Source organism: Sus scrofa, chromosome 8 (genome assembly GCF_000003025.6).
Source record: "Sus scrofa isolate TJ Tabasco breed Duroc chromosome 8, Sscrofa11.1, whole genome shotgun sequence".
Lineage (NCBI taxonomy): Eukaryota > Metazoa > Chordata > Mammalia > Artiodactyla > Suidae > Sus > Sus scrofa.
Window position 1 is genome coordinate 136,781,177 of NC_010450.4, and position 17,089 is coordinate 136,798,265.

Consider the following 17,089-nt stretch of genomic DNA (forward strand, 5'->3'; position numbering starts at 1 on the left):
TGCTCGTTTTAGCCACTCTGATGGGTGTGTTGCTGGGTCTCCTTGTGGCTTTGGTTTGCCATTTCCTCGATTATGAGCAAGGGTGAGTGCTTTTTAATGCATGTTATTTTCCATCCATGTCTGCTTCCCCCTATAGCTCTCCAGCACAACTGTCCTCACAAATCAAGTATCTATGTATGTTTAAGTGGGTTTTCGGATTTTATGTTCAGTTTCAAAGGTCTTTTTGCCCATCCTTGTGCCAGTACTATAGTTTCTCAGTTATTTAAATGAATAATAATTATTGATTTCCATTACTTTAAATCTTCCAATTTTTTTTTATTATTCTTCAGTTTTGTGATGGCTCTTCTTGAGCCTTCTTATAAGAATTTTAGAATTAGTTTGTCTGTTTTCCTTACAATTTTTTTTCGGAATGTCGATTAGGATTTCATGGAACCCAATCAATTTGAGTAGAATCAACATCATTAAAAACATGTCACTGTCTCAGGCGTGACTGTGCTGCGTGCCTCCACTTATTTAGATGGTCTTTCATTCGTCTCTATGGTCTGTGCTTCCCGTGTAGCAGTCTTACACATTTTTGTTAGACTCAATCATGTATAGTTGATTTTTTGATTTTAAAAAAATTCTTACATTTACTTTGATGCAGAAATACGATTGAGTTTGCGTAGTGGCCTTGAATCCAGTGAGCCTTTTGAAATCACTTATTAATTTTGGTAGTTTCACCTGTACATTCTATGACTTTTCCATTTATATACCTATATCTTTTGGAAATAATGGCAATTTTATTCTTTTCTTTTGTTTATGTCTTTGGTATGTATTTTTTCCTTTTGTTTTTCCTCATTTTATTGCACTTGCTCAGACTTCTTATTCAGGTTGGAATTGAAAGTCCCATTTCTCATACCTGGAGGAGTGCTTCCAGTATTTCAGAGGTGATGGGACACTTCCTGTTCTTTCTTTCCTCCAACGTCTACTAGTTCCCTTCCTTCTCTATTAAGTCTGTTGCCAAGGGAATAACATTTTAAAAATATATTCATCTTGCTTTCATTTTTTGAAGGCTCTTTTCACTGGGTAAAGATATTGACATAGGAATTCTGAAGCACTCTGCCTTTTTTTTTTTTTTTTAGGGCCACACCCGTGGCACATGGAGGTTCCCAGGCTAGGCGTCGAATCAGAGTTGTAGCCGCCGGCCTCCACCACAGCCACAGCAACACCTGATCTGAGCCGCGTCTGCGACCTACATACACCACAGCTCTTGGCAACACCAGATCCTTCACCCACAGAGCGAGACCAGGGATTGAACCCACATCCTCGTGGATACTAGTCAGATTCGTTTCTGCTGAGCCACGACAGGAAATCCAAGGACTTTCAAGATCGTCCACTGTCTTGTGGTTTCCATTATTTCTCTTGAAGAGTAAGTCCATACTCTTGCTAGCGATTGAAAGGTAATGTGCCTGTTTTCTCCAGCTGCTTTATCGATTTTTCTCTTTGTATTTGGTTTTCTGTAATTTGACTGTGATGGGACTAAATACGGTTTTATATATATGTATAAGTGTGAATCTGTTGTTTCTGTAGCCTCACGCATTTTCACTGATTTAAGAAAATTCATGACGATGATACGTTCGTGTGTCGTTTGGGGCCACTTGTTTCCCTTTCTCTGGGGTCCGGACCGCACATATGCTCCGCTTCTCAACCATGCTTTACGGGTCTCCTGGGTTCTGTTTTGTTGTTGTTTTTATTGTTCTATTTTCTATCCTAGATTCTTTCCAGTCTGCTATATGCATATATTCTACCTGCTTATATTTAGTTTCTAATCCTTTTCAGCTGTGTCTTAGATTTTAAACCCATCTGTTGAGTTCTAAGCTGCAGATATTGTGTATGTTTCAATTCTGGAATCTCTATTTGATTTTTTAAAAAGATTCATTTTCTCTGATGACATTTTTCATTTTATCCTTGATTTTCTAAATATATTAGAGTTACATCACAGTTTGTGTTGGATACATATAATTTTTTTATCTACTGTGGATCTGCTTTCATTCAGTCGATCTTTTCTCCTGGTATGTGTGGTAAGTTTTGATATCATGCCAGTTAGTCCTTTTGGAAAAATTGTAGAGAAAATTTGAGTCTGAGTTTTTGTAAACATCCTACAGAAAAGACTTACTTTTGCTTTTGGCAGGCAATTGAGCAGGGGCAAATCATTTTAGCCAAAATAGGAATGTATGGTTTTAAAGTTGGGTTTCAGTCTTTTTGCCTGCTTTTGGCCAGTCTTTACTTCTGGATGTCCCATCTGAAATCCTGGGGTGCTAAGCGGGATTCCTTCGTCATGATGTGTCTTGAAAACACTGACTTCTGTCTTCCCAAGCCTTTGAGACTGCCAAAACTCTGCTTCGTGGTGCCTACAAATCAGTAAATGTCTTAAAGAGAAAAGCAAAGGTGGATGTCAAGTTCATGTTCTCCAGCTCATCATCATTCTTCAGGCCGTTGCTATGTTGATAAGTCTCCGGTGCTTTCAGATATCAGATAGCTTTGTAAATATATATTTCGATGAGCTTTTGTGGCTGTTTTGTGCAAGCAGGGAGCATTGTGCTTACAATGGCTCTAGCCCATCACAGTCACAGGAGGTGTTGCAAAGTCCATCGTCTTGACCACGGCTGTATGTGGCTTTGTGCAGAGAAACCTTAATACAAGGGGAGTTGCCGTTGTGGCTCAACGGTAATGAATTTGACTAGTGTCCATGAAGACACGGGTTTGATCCCTGGCCTCGCTCAGTGGGTTAAGGATCCGGCATTGCCACGAGCTGTGGTGTAGGCTCGCAGCTACAGCTCTGATTTGACCCCTAGCCGGGGAACCTACATAGGCTCCAGATGTGGCCCTGAAAAGACAAAAAATAAAAGAAAAATTCAAGACAAGGGCCGCTCCTCCAGGAATTTATGGTCTAGTTTGGAGGAAAAATGCATAGAGACAACCCTTTTCTAATGGTAGAAATATTAGTGTGTTTATGCATTAAGCGGATCTTGAAACTCTTGGAGGCCATGGGCCATGCTTAATTAATTTTTATGTCTTAAGTAAGTGCTTGGTAAATATGAATGAATGGACGTGAAAACAAGTACTGTGGGAGTTTAGGGTAGAGTAAAAAGATTGTGTGTGAGCCACTATCTCAGCAGGGCTGACTAGGTCATAGGGGGTTTCTTGGTAAATTTATAATGTTTGCGGAGGTTGAGGGGACAAGAGGCTAAGTTCAAATCCAAGGAGAAAAGATTTGCAAAGCCGGAACGAAGAGCGGGAGGCACAGGAGGCAATGAGGATGCCATTCCTTCTGTACCAAAGGATTGAGGGAGGATACCATTCCTTCTGTACCCAAAGTTTTAGAAAGGAGGTCCTAGTTACAGAGAGTGGAGGCCTGTGGTGGGAATAGGGAATATCAGATTGTGGGATGTTGCTTTTCTTCTATGGGCAGAAGCGTTTTCACATGACTCCCATGGAATGTTCATAGAAGTTAAGCCAAAGAAAGAAAGAAGGAGGACATTGAGGTTTGGGAAACATTGATTTAACAGATTTGTTTACTGCAAGATTTCTTTGAACTTTTGAAGCGTGCATGGTGAATTTCCAAAATTGTCTAAACTCAGCACAATTTTGTTTATAAAGGAACCATTGCTGCTGCTGCTTCTTGTTTTTTTTTGGCCACCTCGAGGCATATGGAGTTTCTGGGCCAGGGATCAAATTCAAACCACAGCTGTGACCTACACTGAAGTTGCAGCAGTGCTGGATCCTCAACCCGCTGTGCTGGGCCAGGGATTGATCCTGTGTCCCAGCACTTCCAAGAGGCAGCCGATCCCATTGTGTCCCAGTGGGAACGCCGGAACAACGTTTCTGGAAACATATTTTGGGAAATTGGGATATGTGGGCATTGAGAAACACTTGCTGGATGTTGCACTAGCATGAAAGACCCGGGAAAGCGGGAGCGTCTGCAGCATTGTTCACAGGGCTGCCTCGCAGAAGTTTTTCTCAGTTTGAATGAAGCGTTGGTTTTACTGGATGAAGGAAGAATGCAATCAGGACAAAGTCCGTTTTTTACCAAGATGAATCTGGTAGGATGCTATAGGATGGACTGTAGGGGGAAGAACCTAGGACCTGAAAAACCAAAAAAACAAACAAACAAACAAACAAAAAAACCACTGTTAAAATTACCCAGAACTGAGGGTTTTTTCCTTGGATGTGGTGACATCCTTGGAAATGGAAACTAAAATGGGAGAACAGTGATATCTTGTGAAGAGGATTGATAAGGTTTGATGACAGATTAGATGAAGGAGGAAGGAGCTGCTCAAGGTGCTTGGAGTTTGAATGGCGCCGAGGACGACGGAGTCTTTGTCGGAAGAAGGAGTTTCTGTATAAGACCTTGTTCGGTTTTCTTCCTGCAGCCTAGTGATCGCGATGGGCTCATGAAAGCAGGACCTCATTCCGTAACATTTTGCCTTGTGTTTGAGAACTCTCTGTACAGAAAAGATCACAAGTTTTTAAACAGTAAAGCTAGGGACGGGAGCGAGTTTGAAGGAAAAACACAGGAAAACAGCCCTATTTAAACACGCGCGCGTGCACACGCTGAATTCGAGGGAGACCATAAGTATTGTGCCAAGTTCTGATTAACCTGCAAGGCAACTTTTCTAAAATCCAGCTCAGGATTCTATGATATTTACATATAAAGTATGCCAGTTAGAACACTTGCAATGCATGGTGATGAAGATTAGGTCATTATTTTGAGCTGCTTCTTTTTGAAAAGAAAGTAGAGTATTCTAGGATTGTTGGCGACGGGGCTTCTGATTTGGGGAATGAATGGGCTGTGAGATTGGAAATGTAGGTTCTGTCTAGTCCAGACATGCTGAGAGTCAAAACATAGGCAAACCCCAACTATCAGCATCACCCTTTGTGTCTCATCCAACCTTAGGATTCCCGGGGGCCCAACTTCTCCAGCTCAGAAGAGGCAATGGATGGATGGAATAGTAGCCAGGCAGACTTTAGACTCATAGACTTAGATTTCAGTCCTGGGGAGGAGTAAGTTGCTTCTCAGCGGTTAGTCTACTTATCTATAAAGTAGGAATAGGCATCTCACAGGAGAGTGGTGAGGATTAAATAAGGTGTGAAATAACCAGCACCACAGCAATCAGGCCCATGTGCATACACCAATGAATGAATGTTACGGCCCCTTAGATACACCTGCCTGCCAATCAGATTCGCTTCTATCTGAAGTCACATGGCCATGAGTACTGTGTCAAGGGGTCTCGAAGGATGCTGCATTTGTGATGATGACAATTAAGAGTGATGACAAAACTGATTTAATAAAGAGTACCAGAAAAATATTCAAAAACATTTTCGGAGGATTTACAAGTAACGTATGGTAGTTATAAGGATCAAGTGTTGGTGATGCTAGGAAAAAAAAATTTGTCCTTGCTGGAAAAGTTGTAACTGCATGGGTAGTACTACCAAGAATAAAAATGAAATAAATCTAAAGAACAAAACATGGTTTTCACTAATGGTAACAAACATCTCCTTTCCATTACACCAGTGAGAAGAAGCTCATTACAGATGCTCTTAACAAAAATCAGTTTCTGAAGAGACTGGATCCTCAGCAGATCAAGGACATGGTGGAATGCATGTATGGGAGAAACTTCCAGCAGGGCAGTTACATTATTAAGCAAGGAGAACCCGGAAACCACATCTTCGTGCTGGCAGGTAGGTGTGCCAGATTCTTCCCGTTATCGTATAACATATTTGCCCATTGCTTAATGATTTTTTTGCAAGCATTTATAAAAATGGAAAATTTGTTGTTCTGTGTGTGGAAAACAAAGCAGTTTGAGCTCATTGAGAAACCTCGTTGCTGTCGTCATCATGGTGGGAATAGTTCATCTTTACAGGATGGTTTCTGTATGTCAAGCATCCTATGAGAACTTAATAGATCTCCCTTCACCAGTTCTGTTAGGCGAGCACTACTATCTTCACGTTTCTAATGTAGAATGTCACAGAAAGGTTAAGTAACTTATCCAAGGCCACACAGCATTAGAGGTGCAGGTAGAAGGCAAATTGAAACAGTCTGATTTGAGAGTCTGTACTTTCAGTCACAGTGCTTCTCACTCAACAGCTACAAAAAGGTGTTTCCAAATATTCAAAATACTGTTGCTTTTGTTGACCTTTTCCCATTGTTGCCCAATGGAAAAGAAAACAATTCTTTTTGTGGCTCTGTAAAGTATATTAGTTATATACTGCTGATTTCAAAAGGTAATTTAAGTACATGTAGCCAACAGGCAGATGAAATGGAATACCTTACGAGTAAAACTGGGTGTGTTTAGAGCCGTTTAAATGGCTTCCTCCACATATGATGGCTTGAACCTACTTCTGTGCTGGGGAGATCCTAATGGTTAGATAGGCAAGGGACTGATTTCTCAAATGTAGATCAAATGCATCGGTCTTAGAGACGGTTTCAATACTTGTTTTTAGCTATAGAAGCAAGAACTTATCTGAATGGGGCTTATGGTTATTGCATGCCCTGTCACATTCTGAATTTTTTGAGTTTTAGAGGAAAAAGCGAACTGGCTTGCCCAGAGGAAGCGGTACCCTGAGATTTGCTGGGGCCTTCTGTTTGGCATTACCGATCCTGGCAATCTGAGCAATGATTGCTTTTTTACATGATTTTTATTGACGGCCAACTATGGTCAAAGCCCAGTGTTGAGTTCCGAGAGAGACACACGGTGAATGAGACGTGATTCTGTGGGAGGTTACATTCTGGTAAGGGGCACACAGGTTGAGACAGATCCTTGTACAGCGAGGAGGGTGAAAAGAATCACAGGAACCAAGAAACCACGTTACGCGATGCTTTTCTGACTCCTGTTGCCTTGAGGCCTTAGGTGCGGAGCAGAAGTTGCATATCCCAAGTCATACGTGTGTATGATTCCACTCACAGTGTATAAAAGATTATTTTCTATATTTTGATTCTTTAAACATGCCAGTTTCCTAATTACTGGTGTATTATTTGCCATATACATCTTTGTGGATGCCCTTAAAATTAAAGTCATTCCCCAATAATTATTCTACCCAAGAAGTGAATTCTAGTCCTAATTAAGCCAGGCTTCAAGTTTTAGGGACAGTAGCCCAGAGCACACCCCCCCTCTTTCAGTTTGTCTCTTGGCCATTTCGCTTCTGCTTTAGCAACACTAGAACGCTCCGGCGGAGAAGGTAGGTCCTCAAGTCAACCGATATTTGTGAAACCTGCTGAGAAAGGATGAGAAACTCATGTCAGCTCATCTCGCTCCTTGTCAGCAACTCTGATGAAGGGCTTGGGGAGAGAAGGGTTTGCACAGAAGTCAGCATCAAGGCGGTTACTGCAGTCGGCTGTGGCCCACGGGGAAATGAAAATTGGACAGTCTCGTTTGAATTCATTACAGTGTTATCTAAGAATGGAATTGGGTGACTTAACGGATTGAGCAAATTAGTTTGTTGATTTAAACTCTCCCCTTTATAAAACGCAGCAGGAAGAGTCAACACTAAAAACATATTTGGCTTAAACTTTTGGTATTCCATGTAATTATTCAGTATCGCTCAAGTCCCATGAGCCATAACCAGTTAGGAAAAAAAAACCAACTAAAACCAAAAAACTTGAAATGCAGAAAGTCTATGATACCAACGCAACAGGACAATTAAGTGGTTTCAGTGGGATAGAATTTAGTTGTACTGAGAAATGAATAAATTCCGTATCTAATATATAAGATTCAGAGAGAATTCATTCTTCCTAGAATGTAAGTTCTAACAGAGAAAATATCTTTTCTCTCCTGTCTTCCCTGCCTCTCTGGCACCTGTGCCGTTTCCTGGCACAGCAGAAGTATTCAGATCAGATGGGTTGGGTGCACGGGTGGGCACGGAGCGTCGTAGTGGTGACCCGGGAGAAGGAGCGATTAGGTCTTCAAGCGAAAGAGAGCTGGCCGCACGGTTTTCTTCCTCTATGGATATAAGTCTTTTTTTCATATGATTTTGGTTAGGTTCGGTTTTGTTCGCGTTTGTTCGCAGGGAAAGGTGAAGGGAACTACCAGGGCAGAAGAAGTGTGAGGAAGTTGCCCGAAGTTCCGTCTTTCCTCCTCCAAACTTTGCCTTGACAAAGATTAGCACAAGCATTCTGCTTTTTCTTCTTTATGACCTTAGCTTTTAGAGCAGTTTTAGGTTTACCTACAATTAACAGGGAGGAACAGAGCTTTCCCGTGCACCCTCTGCCCCCACACATCCATAGCCCCCCCTTTATCAGTGTCATTCACCAGCAGGTTACTTTCTTTTTTTTTTCAACTGAGGATGAACCCACGTTGATACGTCATAATCACTCAAAGTCCATGCGTGGGGTTGTCCATTCTATAGTTGGGGCAACTGTGTAGTGACATGTATCCATCATTGTAATATCACACAGAGTGTTTTCTCTGCCCAGAAAATTCCCCCTTGCTCTGCCTGTTCATCGCCCACCTCCCTCGGGAGCCACTGATCCTTCCAAGTTCTCGTTGTTTTCTCTTTTCCCAGAGTGTCCTGCAGTTGGAACCACAGAGCGTGTAGCCCCATCAGATTGGCTTCTTTCACGTGGTGATATGCATTTAGCATCCCTCCATATCTTTTCAGGGCTTCTCATCTCATTTCTTCGTAGCCCCGAATAAGGTTTCGCTGTCTGGGTGTCTCAGAGTTGATCCGTTTACCCACCGAAGGGCATGTTGGTCACGTCCAGGTTTGGCCGTTGTGGATAAGGGCGCTGTAAGCACCTGTGTGCAGGTTTCTCGGCAGACCTGAGTTTTCAGCTCCGTTGGGTAAATACTAAGGAGCACAATGGCTGGATGGCACGGTACAAGTGTTTCTAATTTTGTAAGAAGCCACCCAGTGTTGGCTGTACCGTGTTGCGTCCTCACCAGCAGCGAACGCGCCTTCCGGTTGCTCCGCATCCTCCCCACCGCGTGGTGTCCGGCCGTTGGAATAAGTGTGCGGTCCACGCTCACTCTTGTTTTAATTTGCATTTCCCTGGTAAATGTGACGTGGAAGGTCCTTTCATACGCTCATTTGCCATCTGTGTATCTTCTCTGGTGAGTGTCTGTTAACGTCTTTGGCCTGTTTTTTAATTGGATTGTTTTCTTATTGCTGAGTTTCAAGTGTTCCTTGTATTTTTTGTAAAACGGTCCTTCATCCGATGTATCTTTTGCAAAAATATTTTCTCTAAGTCTGTGGCTTGTCTTTTAATTCTCCTACAGTATTTTTCTCAAGCACTCTTCTTATGGACTTTATTTATTAATTCATTGCAATAAATGAGGGGTTAGGCAACAACAAGACATATGGTGAAGTAGCTTATCCAGGGTGTACAGCCCTACAGTCGGAGGCAGGCAGGGTCATACAGCCCTACAGCCAGAGGCAGGCAGGGTCGTGCAGCCCTACAGTCAGAGGCAGGCAGGGTCCCTACAGTCCGACCAGACAGGGTTGTGCAGCCCTACAGCTGGAGGCAGGCAGGGTCATACAGCCCTACAGCCAGAGGCAGGCAGGGACGTACAGCCCTACAGTCGGAGGCAGGCAGGGTCGTGCAGCCCTACAGCCGGAGGCAGGCAGGGTCGTGCAGCCCTACAGTCGGAGGCAGGCAGGGTCGTGCAGCCCTACAGTCCACCTCTCAGTTCTGACACGTTAGACCTTCTGCCAGTGTGAACAGCTGGGCCGTGTTTTCAGGACATGCCGTGATTGTTACATTCTTTGTTTAAGAGAAATAGCTTCATGTGTTACATTTTTCACGGGATAAAATGAATTTTCAATAACATACTTGCCATCCACTGCTTCAGGGAAAGAGCTTTGTAGCAATTCTAATATTAACAACTCTAATGCTTACTCTGTGTGCTGGGTTGTTCTGTGATCCCCACCTACTGTAGCATATTTACGTCTTAGGATTGTGTGAAGTAAATGCTGTCAGCACGGCCCCTGTTATTGATAAGGAGCCCAGGCAGAGCGGGTGACTCTCAAGGCAAAGCAGCTAAAAAGCGTGGGCTTCAGTCTGAACTCTTAACCGCTTTATGGTGATGGGAACCTCAAGATAACTGCGTGCTTTGTGTACCTTCTGAGTGTTTGGTTTTTTTACTTTATGGAATCCAGGTGGATTTTGATTATTTTTGTTTTGTTTTGCATTTTACTTGATAGAGGGTCGGCTGGAGGTGTTCCAAGGGGAGAAATTGCTCTCATCCATTCCTATGTGGACAACGTTTGGGGAACTTGCCATTTTATACAACTGCACAAGGACAGCCTCTGTGAAAGGTGACAGCAATGGCATGGTGTATTTTCACTTGTTACGCAGTGTTAAAGAGAAGCTAAGTTGTTATTCCATCCTGAGTCTTTTTGTCTCTCATCATGTCCCAAATGCCCTTATTAATAGAAATGCTACGCTTATAAAAAGATTTATGTTGAGGCTCTTGTTTAAATGATTCGGGTTTAAAAACCCTTTCCATCAGATACCTGTAGATAAAATATGAATATGGCTTTAAACAGAATTGATTTCCGTATTTGCTTTAGTGGCTACTTCATTTTTTTACTACATAGAAATATGTCTTTGGTTCATTCAGAATGTTGGCTTTTTATTCCTCCATGAGGTTCTGACTATATTATAAATCAAATTAATTAAACCAATAGAATGTAAAAATACCAAAAGGTATGAATTAATGAGCATTTTCATGAGTGACTTTTGGGATTAGTTCAGTTGCCTCTCCTTTAGGTTCTTGCTTTTATTGACTTTATTCACGGTAATATTGGGTTTTCTTCTGAATTACTTGATCGGTGTTTCTCAGGGTTTGGGACTGGGTTACATGCATCACTATTTTTACAGTATTTGATAAAAATGCAGATTCTGAGACCCCCACCTTGAATAATCTCTGGTGTCAGGGCTCGGGGGTCTCTTTCTAATAAGAATGTCAAGATAATTCTAATTCTCCCTAAAGTTTAATAAACCAGAGATTTGGATTTTGATCTCTTTTATAGGCTTTTATCACTCCTTTAAAAAAAATCTCACTACTGTGATTTCGTATAGATTTTTTAAGAGCTGCTACTTCTCTTCCTTTTTAGATTTCATTCTTATTTTTAATGACTTCCCTATGATAAATTGTCTCAAAAACCGTCTTGCATAATATCTTTGAAAATTATTTTATATATTTTACATAAACGTAACCATAGAGATTTTTAAAATATATTGGCTCTCATTGGCAGCAGTGTCTAAACAACATAAAAAGTCATGAAAACACACACACACACGCACACGCACACACACACGCACACACACCCCCTCACAGAGCGTTCACTTTCAATTATCTGCTTGTGAATTCTTCATTCTCTGGATTAGTTACAGGCTGGCTGGCTTTCCATTGTGTAACAGCACAAATCTGAAATATATCCTGATGCTGTAGTGTGTAATTAAGAATTTCAAATAATTTTAATATTATCCTAAGCAAAACAAATTAGAAAGGAAATCTTGCTGCTCGCTTCCAAATCATGGTTCATTTCAAAGCCAAAAATGACGTTATCAAATTACCTCTTTATATCTCTGCTTCCTTCCATTTGCATGCTTAAATAACGCATTTTCCGAGAAGTATCATTTTATGAGAGTACATGAAAATTTTATTGATTAACATTTGGAATGTCTCCTTAATGTTAAGAACTAAACAGTATTTTATTATTTTCTTGATTTTTCGGAAGCTATTACCAATGTTAAAACATGGGCACTAGATCGGGAAGTATTCCAGAACATAATGAGAAGAACAGCTCAAGCTAGAGATGAACAGTACAGAAATTTCCTCAGAAGGTAAGAGAAACGTGAGAGCCGAAGGTGGTAGAGCCATATTGTGGATGTGACGGTTTTTATCAGAGTAATTATTTTCCTATAGCTTTTCCTATTCAAGCATTTCTCATATGATTAAACCAAAGAATCAAAAGTATTCTCTTGTAGTAAATGCCACTGTATATAAAAAATCATGTGTTTTTTTAAAAATTTTATTGGAGTATAGTTGACTTACAATGTATTAGCTTCAGGTGTACAGAAAAGTGAATCAGCTTCATATATGTATGTGCATATATAATATCCATATATGCCCAACCCCTAGTCATTCTCGTTTTTCCCATACAGGTTGTTACAAAATACTCAGTAGCTTTCACCGCTCTATACTGCACGTCCTTGCCAGTTGTTATACGTAGGGTGCATATATGCCAATCCCGTTCCCCTAATTTATTCCTCCCTGCAAGGTTCCCCTTTGGTAACTGTAAGTTTGATTCCAAAATCTGTGAGTTTGTTTCTGTTTTATAAACAAGTTCTTTCGTGTCATTTTTATTGTATTCCACGTATAAGTGGTATCAGATGGTATTTGTCTTTCTCTGCCTGACTTACTTCACGGAGTGGGATAATCTCTAGGTCATCCATGATGCTGCAAATGGCATTATTTCATTCTTTCATGACTGAGTGGTCCTATGTACATGTACCACATCTTCTTTATCCGTTTCTCTGTGGATGGACATAAGGTTGCTTCTGTGTCTTGGCTATTGTAAATGATACTGAAGTGAACACTGGGTGCGTGTATCTTTTCAAATTATGATTTTCTCTGGATACATACCCAGGAGTGGGATTGCTGGATCATATGTTCGGTCTATATTTAGTTTTTTAATGGTGGTTGCACCAAATTTACGTTCCACTGACAGTGCCAGAACTTTTCTCCACACCCTCTCCAGCATTTATGGTTTGTAGGTTTTTTGATGATGAAAAATCTTTTTTTATTCCCAGTTGGACTTGTTCACTGGTTTGTTTCTTTTGCTAATTTTTCCCTTTTATAGATGGAGTCATGTATAATAAAGGTGTGCAAAAAATCCTAAAATATTCACTTGGTTGCTCAATTGAGTTTGAAAGAGGTCCTGTAATTTCAAAGTGAGTAGCAGAAAATAATCTATGGATGCTTTTATTAAGGACAACGTTAAATTCAATTTATTTTACTACCTTTCTTTGCTTTACCAGAAATATTTTTTCATTAGCATAGCCACACCACCTTCCAGGTTGCTATTATTTGTAGCAAATTAACTTGCCAAAAGCATTATTACGCTGGCCATGGTGGCATGGATCCTTGAAACATACACATTTTGTCAGCTCTTCTGAACCCCCAACAGCTCGGATGCATCACCTTATAGAAAAACAACTACCTGTGTAACCAAAAAGTCAGCTACACAGTCACAATTTTTATGGGAAGTATAAGGTCCTCATTTAATGATTTCTGTGTCTTTTGTCAGAGGTTTGACAGTGTCTGAAGCTGCAATACATCCTGTAAAGAGAGACAGCATGCTAATAACAGTAAAATATCCTATCGTCTCCAAAAATGAAGTCTAAGCTCTTTTTTAAGTATAGCGATTGTGTCTTGCATGACTGGCCTGCAAGGTCCGTGACTCTCGGCTGCGCAGCGCCCGGCGTGTCGTGGGGACTCGGTGGATGCTGAGGGAAGGCGCGTGGGGGCATATGCTTTGCTCTCCCGGGCGCTTAGCGACTCCGGCGGAGAGCGGCACTAGGGACAAGCAGGTCACTTCTGTAGGCCGTCGGCGCTGCAGCCATCCTCTTGCGGGGTCCCCCTGCGTACAGGTGGTCTCAGAATCCAGCGCCTGAGAATCGTAGGTCAGCATTTAGGCGAACGAGCCGTTCTTCTCCGAGGCCAGGAGTGGCCGTGGGTGAAGAAACGCGTGCCCGTGGGTCGCGTCGGGTAGGAGACACCATCTGAAGCGGTGGGCACAGCGGTTCCTTCCCTCGGAGTCTGCTGGGTTCCGCCTTTGCGGAAAGAGCTCAGAGAACTTGCTGGGACCCGGTCCTTCCTTCCTTCCTTTTGTGACTCGTTCTCGCATTCATTCAACACACACTGAGGGCCAGGCGGTGGACAGTAGGGACTCAGCGGTGAGCAGGATAGAGCCCGTCTCTGCGTTCGGGGAGGGAGACGGACAAGAAGCTGTTTCCTCAGATCAGGTTCCTCCCGAGCCCCAGAGGTGAGCGGCTTACGGGAGAGAATTTTCCCTACCACGATAGACCCCAGTCTGGACCAGAGTGGAATTGTCATCGCGGGCACGTGATAGTCACTTAAAGCAAAGGGGTAGAAAGTGGTCCCTCGCCGTACATGTCACTGACTACCCGAAAGGTCTGGTAGCCTTTTTACCTTTTCGTTGATGAGGAGACCTCGCAGAGAAACACATTTCTCTTTGTTTCATAAGGCACGGTAAGCTCTTTCTTGTTCCACTGCATCTTTTTTATGACGAAGTCTGCGAGGTGTTAAAAGACCCGTGGTGCACGTGCAAGTTATAAAACACAGTAACACACGAGTGCCATCAAGTGCCAGCCCCGCCCGAGTAGGAAGTTAGCACGTGCGCCCCGCGTCGCTTCCGAGCCTTCTTTGGGCCCCTCCTCTCCTCGGAGTCATCTCTACTCAGAGACACGAGTCATCATCACCGTGGTTTTCTGTATTATTTTGCCTGTAGCATGATTTAGCTTATTTTGGAACTTTACAAAATGAATGTCATTTTTGCAACTCCGTTTTTTTTTTTTTTTTCACTCAATACGTTTCTGTAAGGTTCCTCTACTTTGTCCGTCCAGTCGTCTCTGCTGTTGGAGAGCTCTGCTCCCTGACTCAACCACAGGGCGTGCACCTGCTCTCCCTTTGGGGGTGTTCCAATGCTTTGCAACTGCAGGTGGCTCAGATGCAGACAGTCTTACACGTGGCTCCCAGCTCCATGCCTCCCGGCGCAGAGGTGCGAGGATCAGTCTAGACTCTCTTTTCCAAAAATCAGATCCAACCAGCTATTTATAGAGGAGCATCCTCTTTCCTTAGGGATGTCGGATTTTAGATGGTACGAGAGAAGGGTCTATCTTACAGAAATTGTATCAACAGCCCTGTGTGAAAATGGGTCAACTAGAAGAGAAACTTCTCTCCAAGAACAGAGTAATCACATTGACTGGTGAACTGGACTGAGTGGAATTTCTGATTTTTTTCAAATACCTTACTTGAAATACATGATTTTTAATATATAAAAGGTAGCAGTATTTTATTGCAGTCTCTGTGTACTGTTAGTATCTGTAAGAATGTTCCTGTCACGCCTCTGGCCAGCATTCGCGTTAGAAGACAGTACGGCGTGCCTAAGAATCTGAGAGATTTCCATGCTAATTCCTACATTCCCCTTGGACTCGGTCTTTACTTAATTACAAAGATTTCGGTGAAAATCTGATCCTCCCCTGGAAGCAGAGCTTCCGGACCCATGCCTATAAAAGGAGCCTATAAAGAACGCTTTTCTTGATTTTTTTCCTGTTCACGTTACCTTACTATGTTTATTTATTTGCCTGTGGTATATATCTGTGATTATATGTGATTATATAATTTCAGTGTATTTGAAAGCCAGTTATTTATATGTGATAGATTTGGAGGTTTACTTTGGAAAAACTGAAGTGCGTGATATTTTTGAGAATGCATGCAAAGATATTGAATCTATGTCGAGGTGTGTATTCATCGTTTTAATTCAGGAAGATAATTAAATATAGGTTTCTTTTTCATTTTGAAGTGTATCCTTGCTGAAGAATTTACCCGAAGATAAATTAACGAAGATCATTGACTGCTTGGAAGTGGTAAGAAATTTTCAAGCAAAAACTGCATTTCATTAGAAGATCTTCTAGTCGTGTCATTACTGTGCACTGCCAGTGAACAAACAGGATGCTGATCACCAGTCCACAGAGACCAGGAGCCTTTGTCTATTGTGAAAAACCCGAGGCCCATTCACACTGAATGAAGGGCTGGGACAGGGTCAGGGCTCTTTGGAAATGTATGAAAGAAAATTGGATTTTCACGTGTAACGTTGCATAATCTTTTTAGTATATTTTAGCAGACTCATCTGCCTCCCTCAAGAGGCATTTGATTTTCCACAGTCAGCATCACAGTCCCTTCCAGAGTTTTCATAGTCTGAAGGAGGCAGAGACGCATGACCAGGTCGCAGAGTAAAGCCGGGCTAAGTGCGTTTGAGACAGGCTTCCGAATCAGGCTGTGAAAACGCCATACCTGCAAGCTCTGGGCTATGAAAAGGCATTAAGAAAAAAAAAGCAAACAAAACAAAACACCCTGCACTTCAGGAGATTTCCACCTATTTTAACATCTAGGGGAAAACGGCCAATTGGAACATGTTCAAAAACAGCATCACGCAGATGGTTGGTTTCGGTCCAGGACTTGTCAAGTCTTTTCATGAGCGTTGCTTCTATAACCTGACATGTATCTTAGATTCCAATAATGTGCATTGTATGAAAACCTCTTCAGAGATTAACATTCGAAGTAAATAGCCTCTCTCTAGTTTGGGGCGGGGGCCATGTCATTGAAGCCAAATGGCTTTTAGGGCATTTAGAGGAGGTAGGGAATATAAGGATATATTTATAACATATATAACACATATAAAGGAGTCACATGTAGACCTTAGGCTTTTATAAAGCTCTTCCCAGTGGGAGACAAAAAAAAACCAAACTCCTCAAGACGGACTGTTGACAGATTCATGCCTCTGTCAATCACAAAACAGAATGTAAACTACTATCTGGTGAGAAGGGAGCACTGCCCATTTTATCCTTAAGTGTAAGTGACACCAGCAGTGTCTCCACTTACACGTCATGGAACCCATCCAGCAGTTGATCAGGACAGGCCATGATGACACAGTGCCTGGCTTGTGTCCCCAGAGCATTCAGACATGAAGTCATTTTCAAGAGGACTCCGTGCCCTGCATCTCTTGGGATGTTCTCAGTGTAACATAACCCAGTCACAGATGTTACAAATTAATAATTCATCCTAATTTCTGGGAGCTGTTTTTTTTTTTTTAAAGCTGGAGAGGACTATATTTTTCTGTTAACGGAGGAAATCTGTTTTTAATATAATATTAATAGAGTAGATTCACCAGAGGGGAATTCCATGCTGACAGCAAATATTAAAATTTAGTATCATTAAAAATAAATGGTAAATTAGACATATTTATAGCAGCCCCAGGCACTCGCTACAGAATGTATAGATGGGGGCTCCAGCCTAGTATT

The 17,089-nt window shown here is 41.9% G+C and overlaps 1 protein-coding gene across 3 annotated transcripts in view; it reads left to right on the plus strand.

Annotated features, from left to right (window-relative positions):
- Positions 1-17,089, plus strand: part of PRKG2 (protein kinase, cGMP-dependent, type II) — a 99,892-nt gene that overhangs the window by 26,479 nt on the left and 56,324 nt on the right. For all 3 annotated transcript variants that reach the window (XM_021101892.1, XM_013998589.2, XM_003129364.6), the window contains exons 3-6: positions 5,555-5,721; positions 10,180-10,293; positions 11,722-11,827; positions 15,592-15,655. In XM_021101892.1, the coding sequence (XP_020957551.1) occupies positions 5,555-5,721; positions 10,180-10,293; positions 11,722-11,827; positions 15,592-15,655 (451 nt within the window). The remainder of the gene's footprint in view (positions 1-5,554; positions 5,722-10,179; positions 10,294-11,721; positions 11,828-15,591; positions 15,656-17,089) is intronic.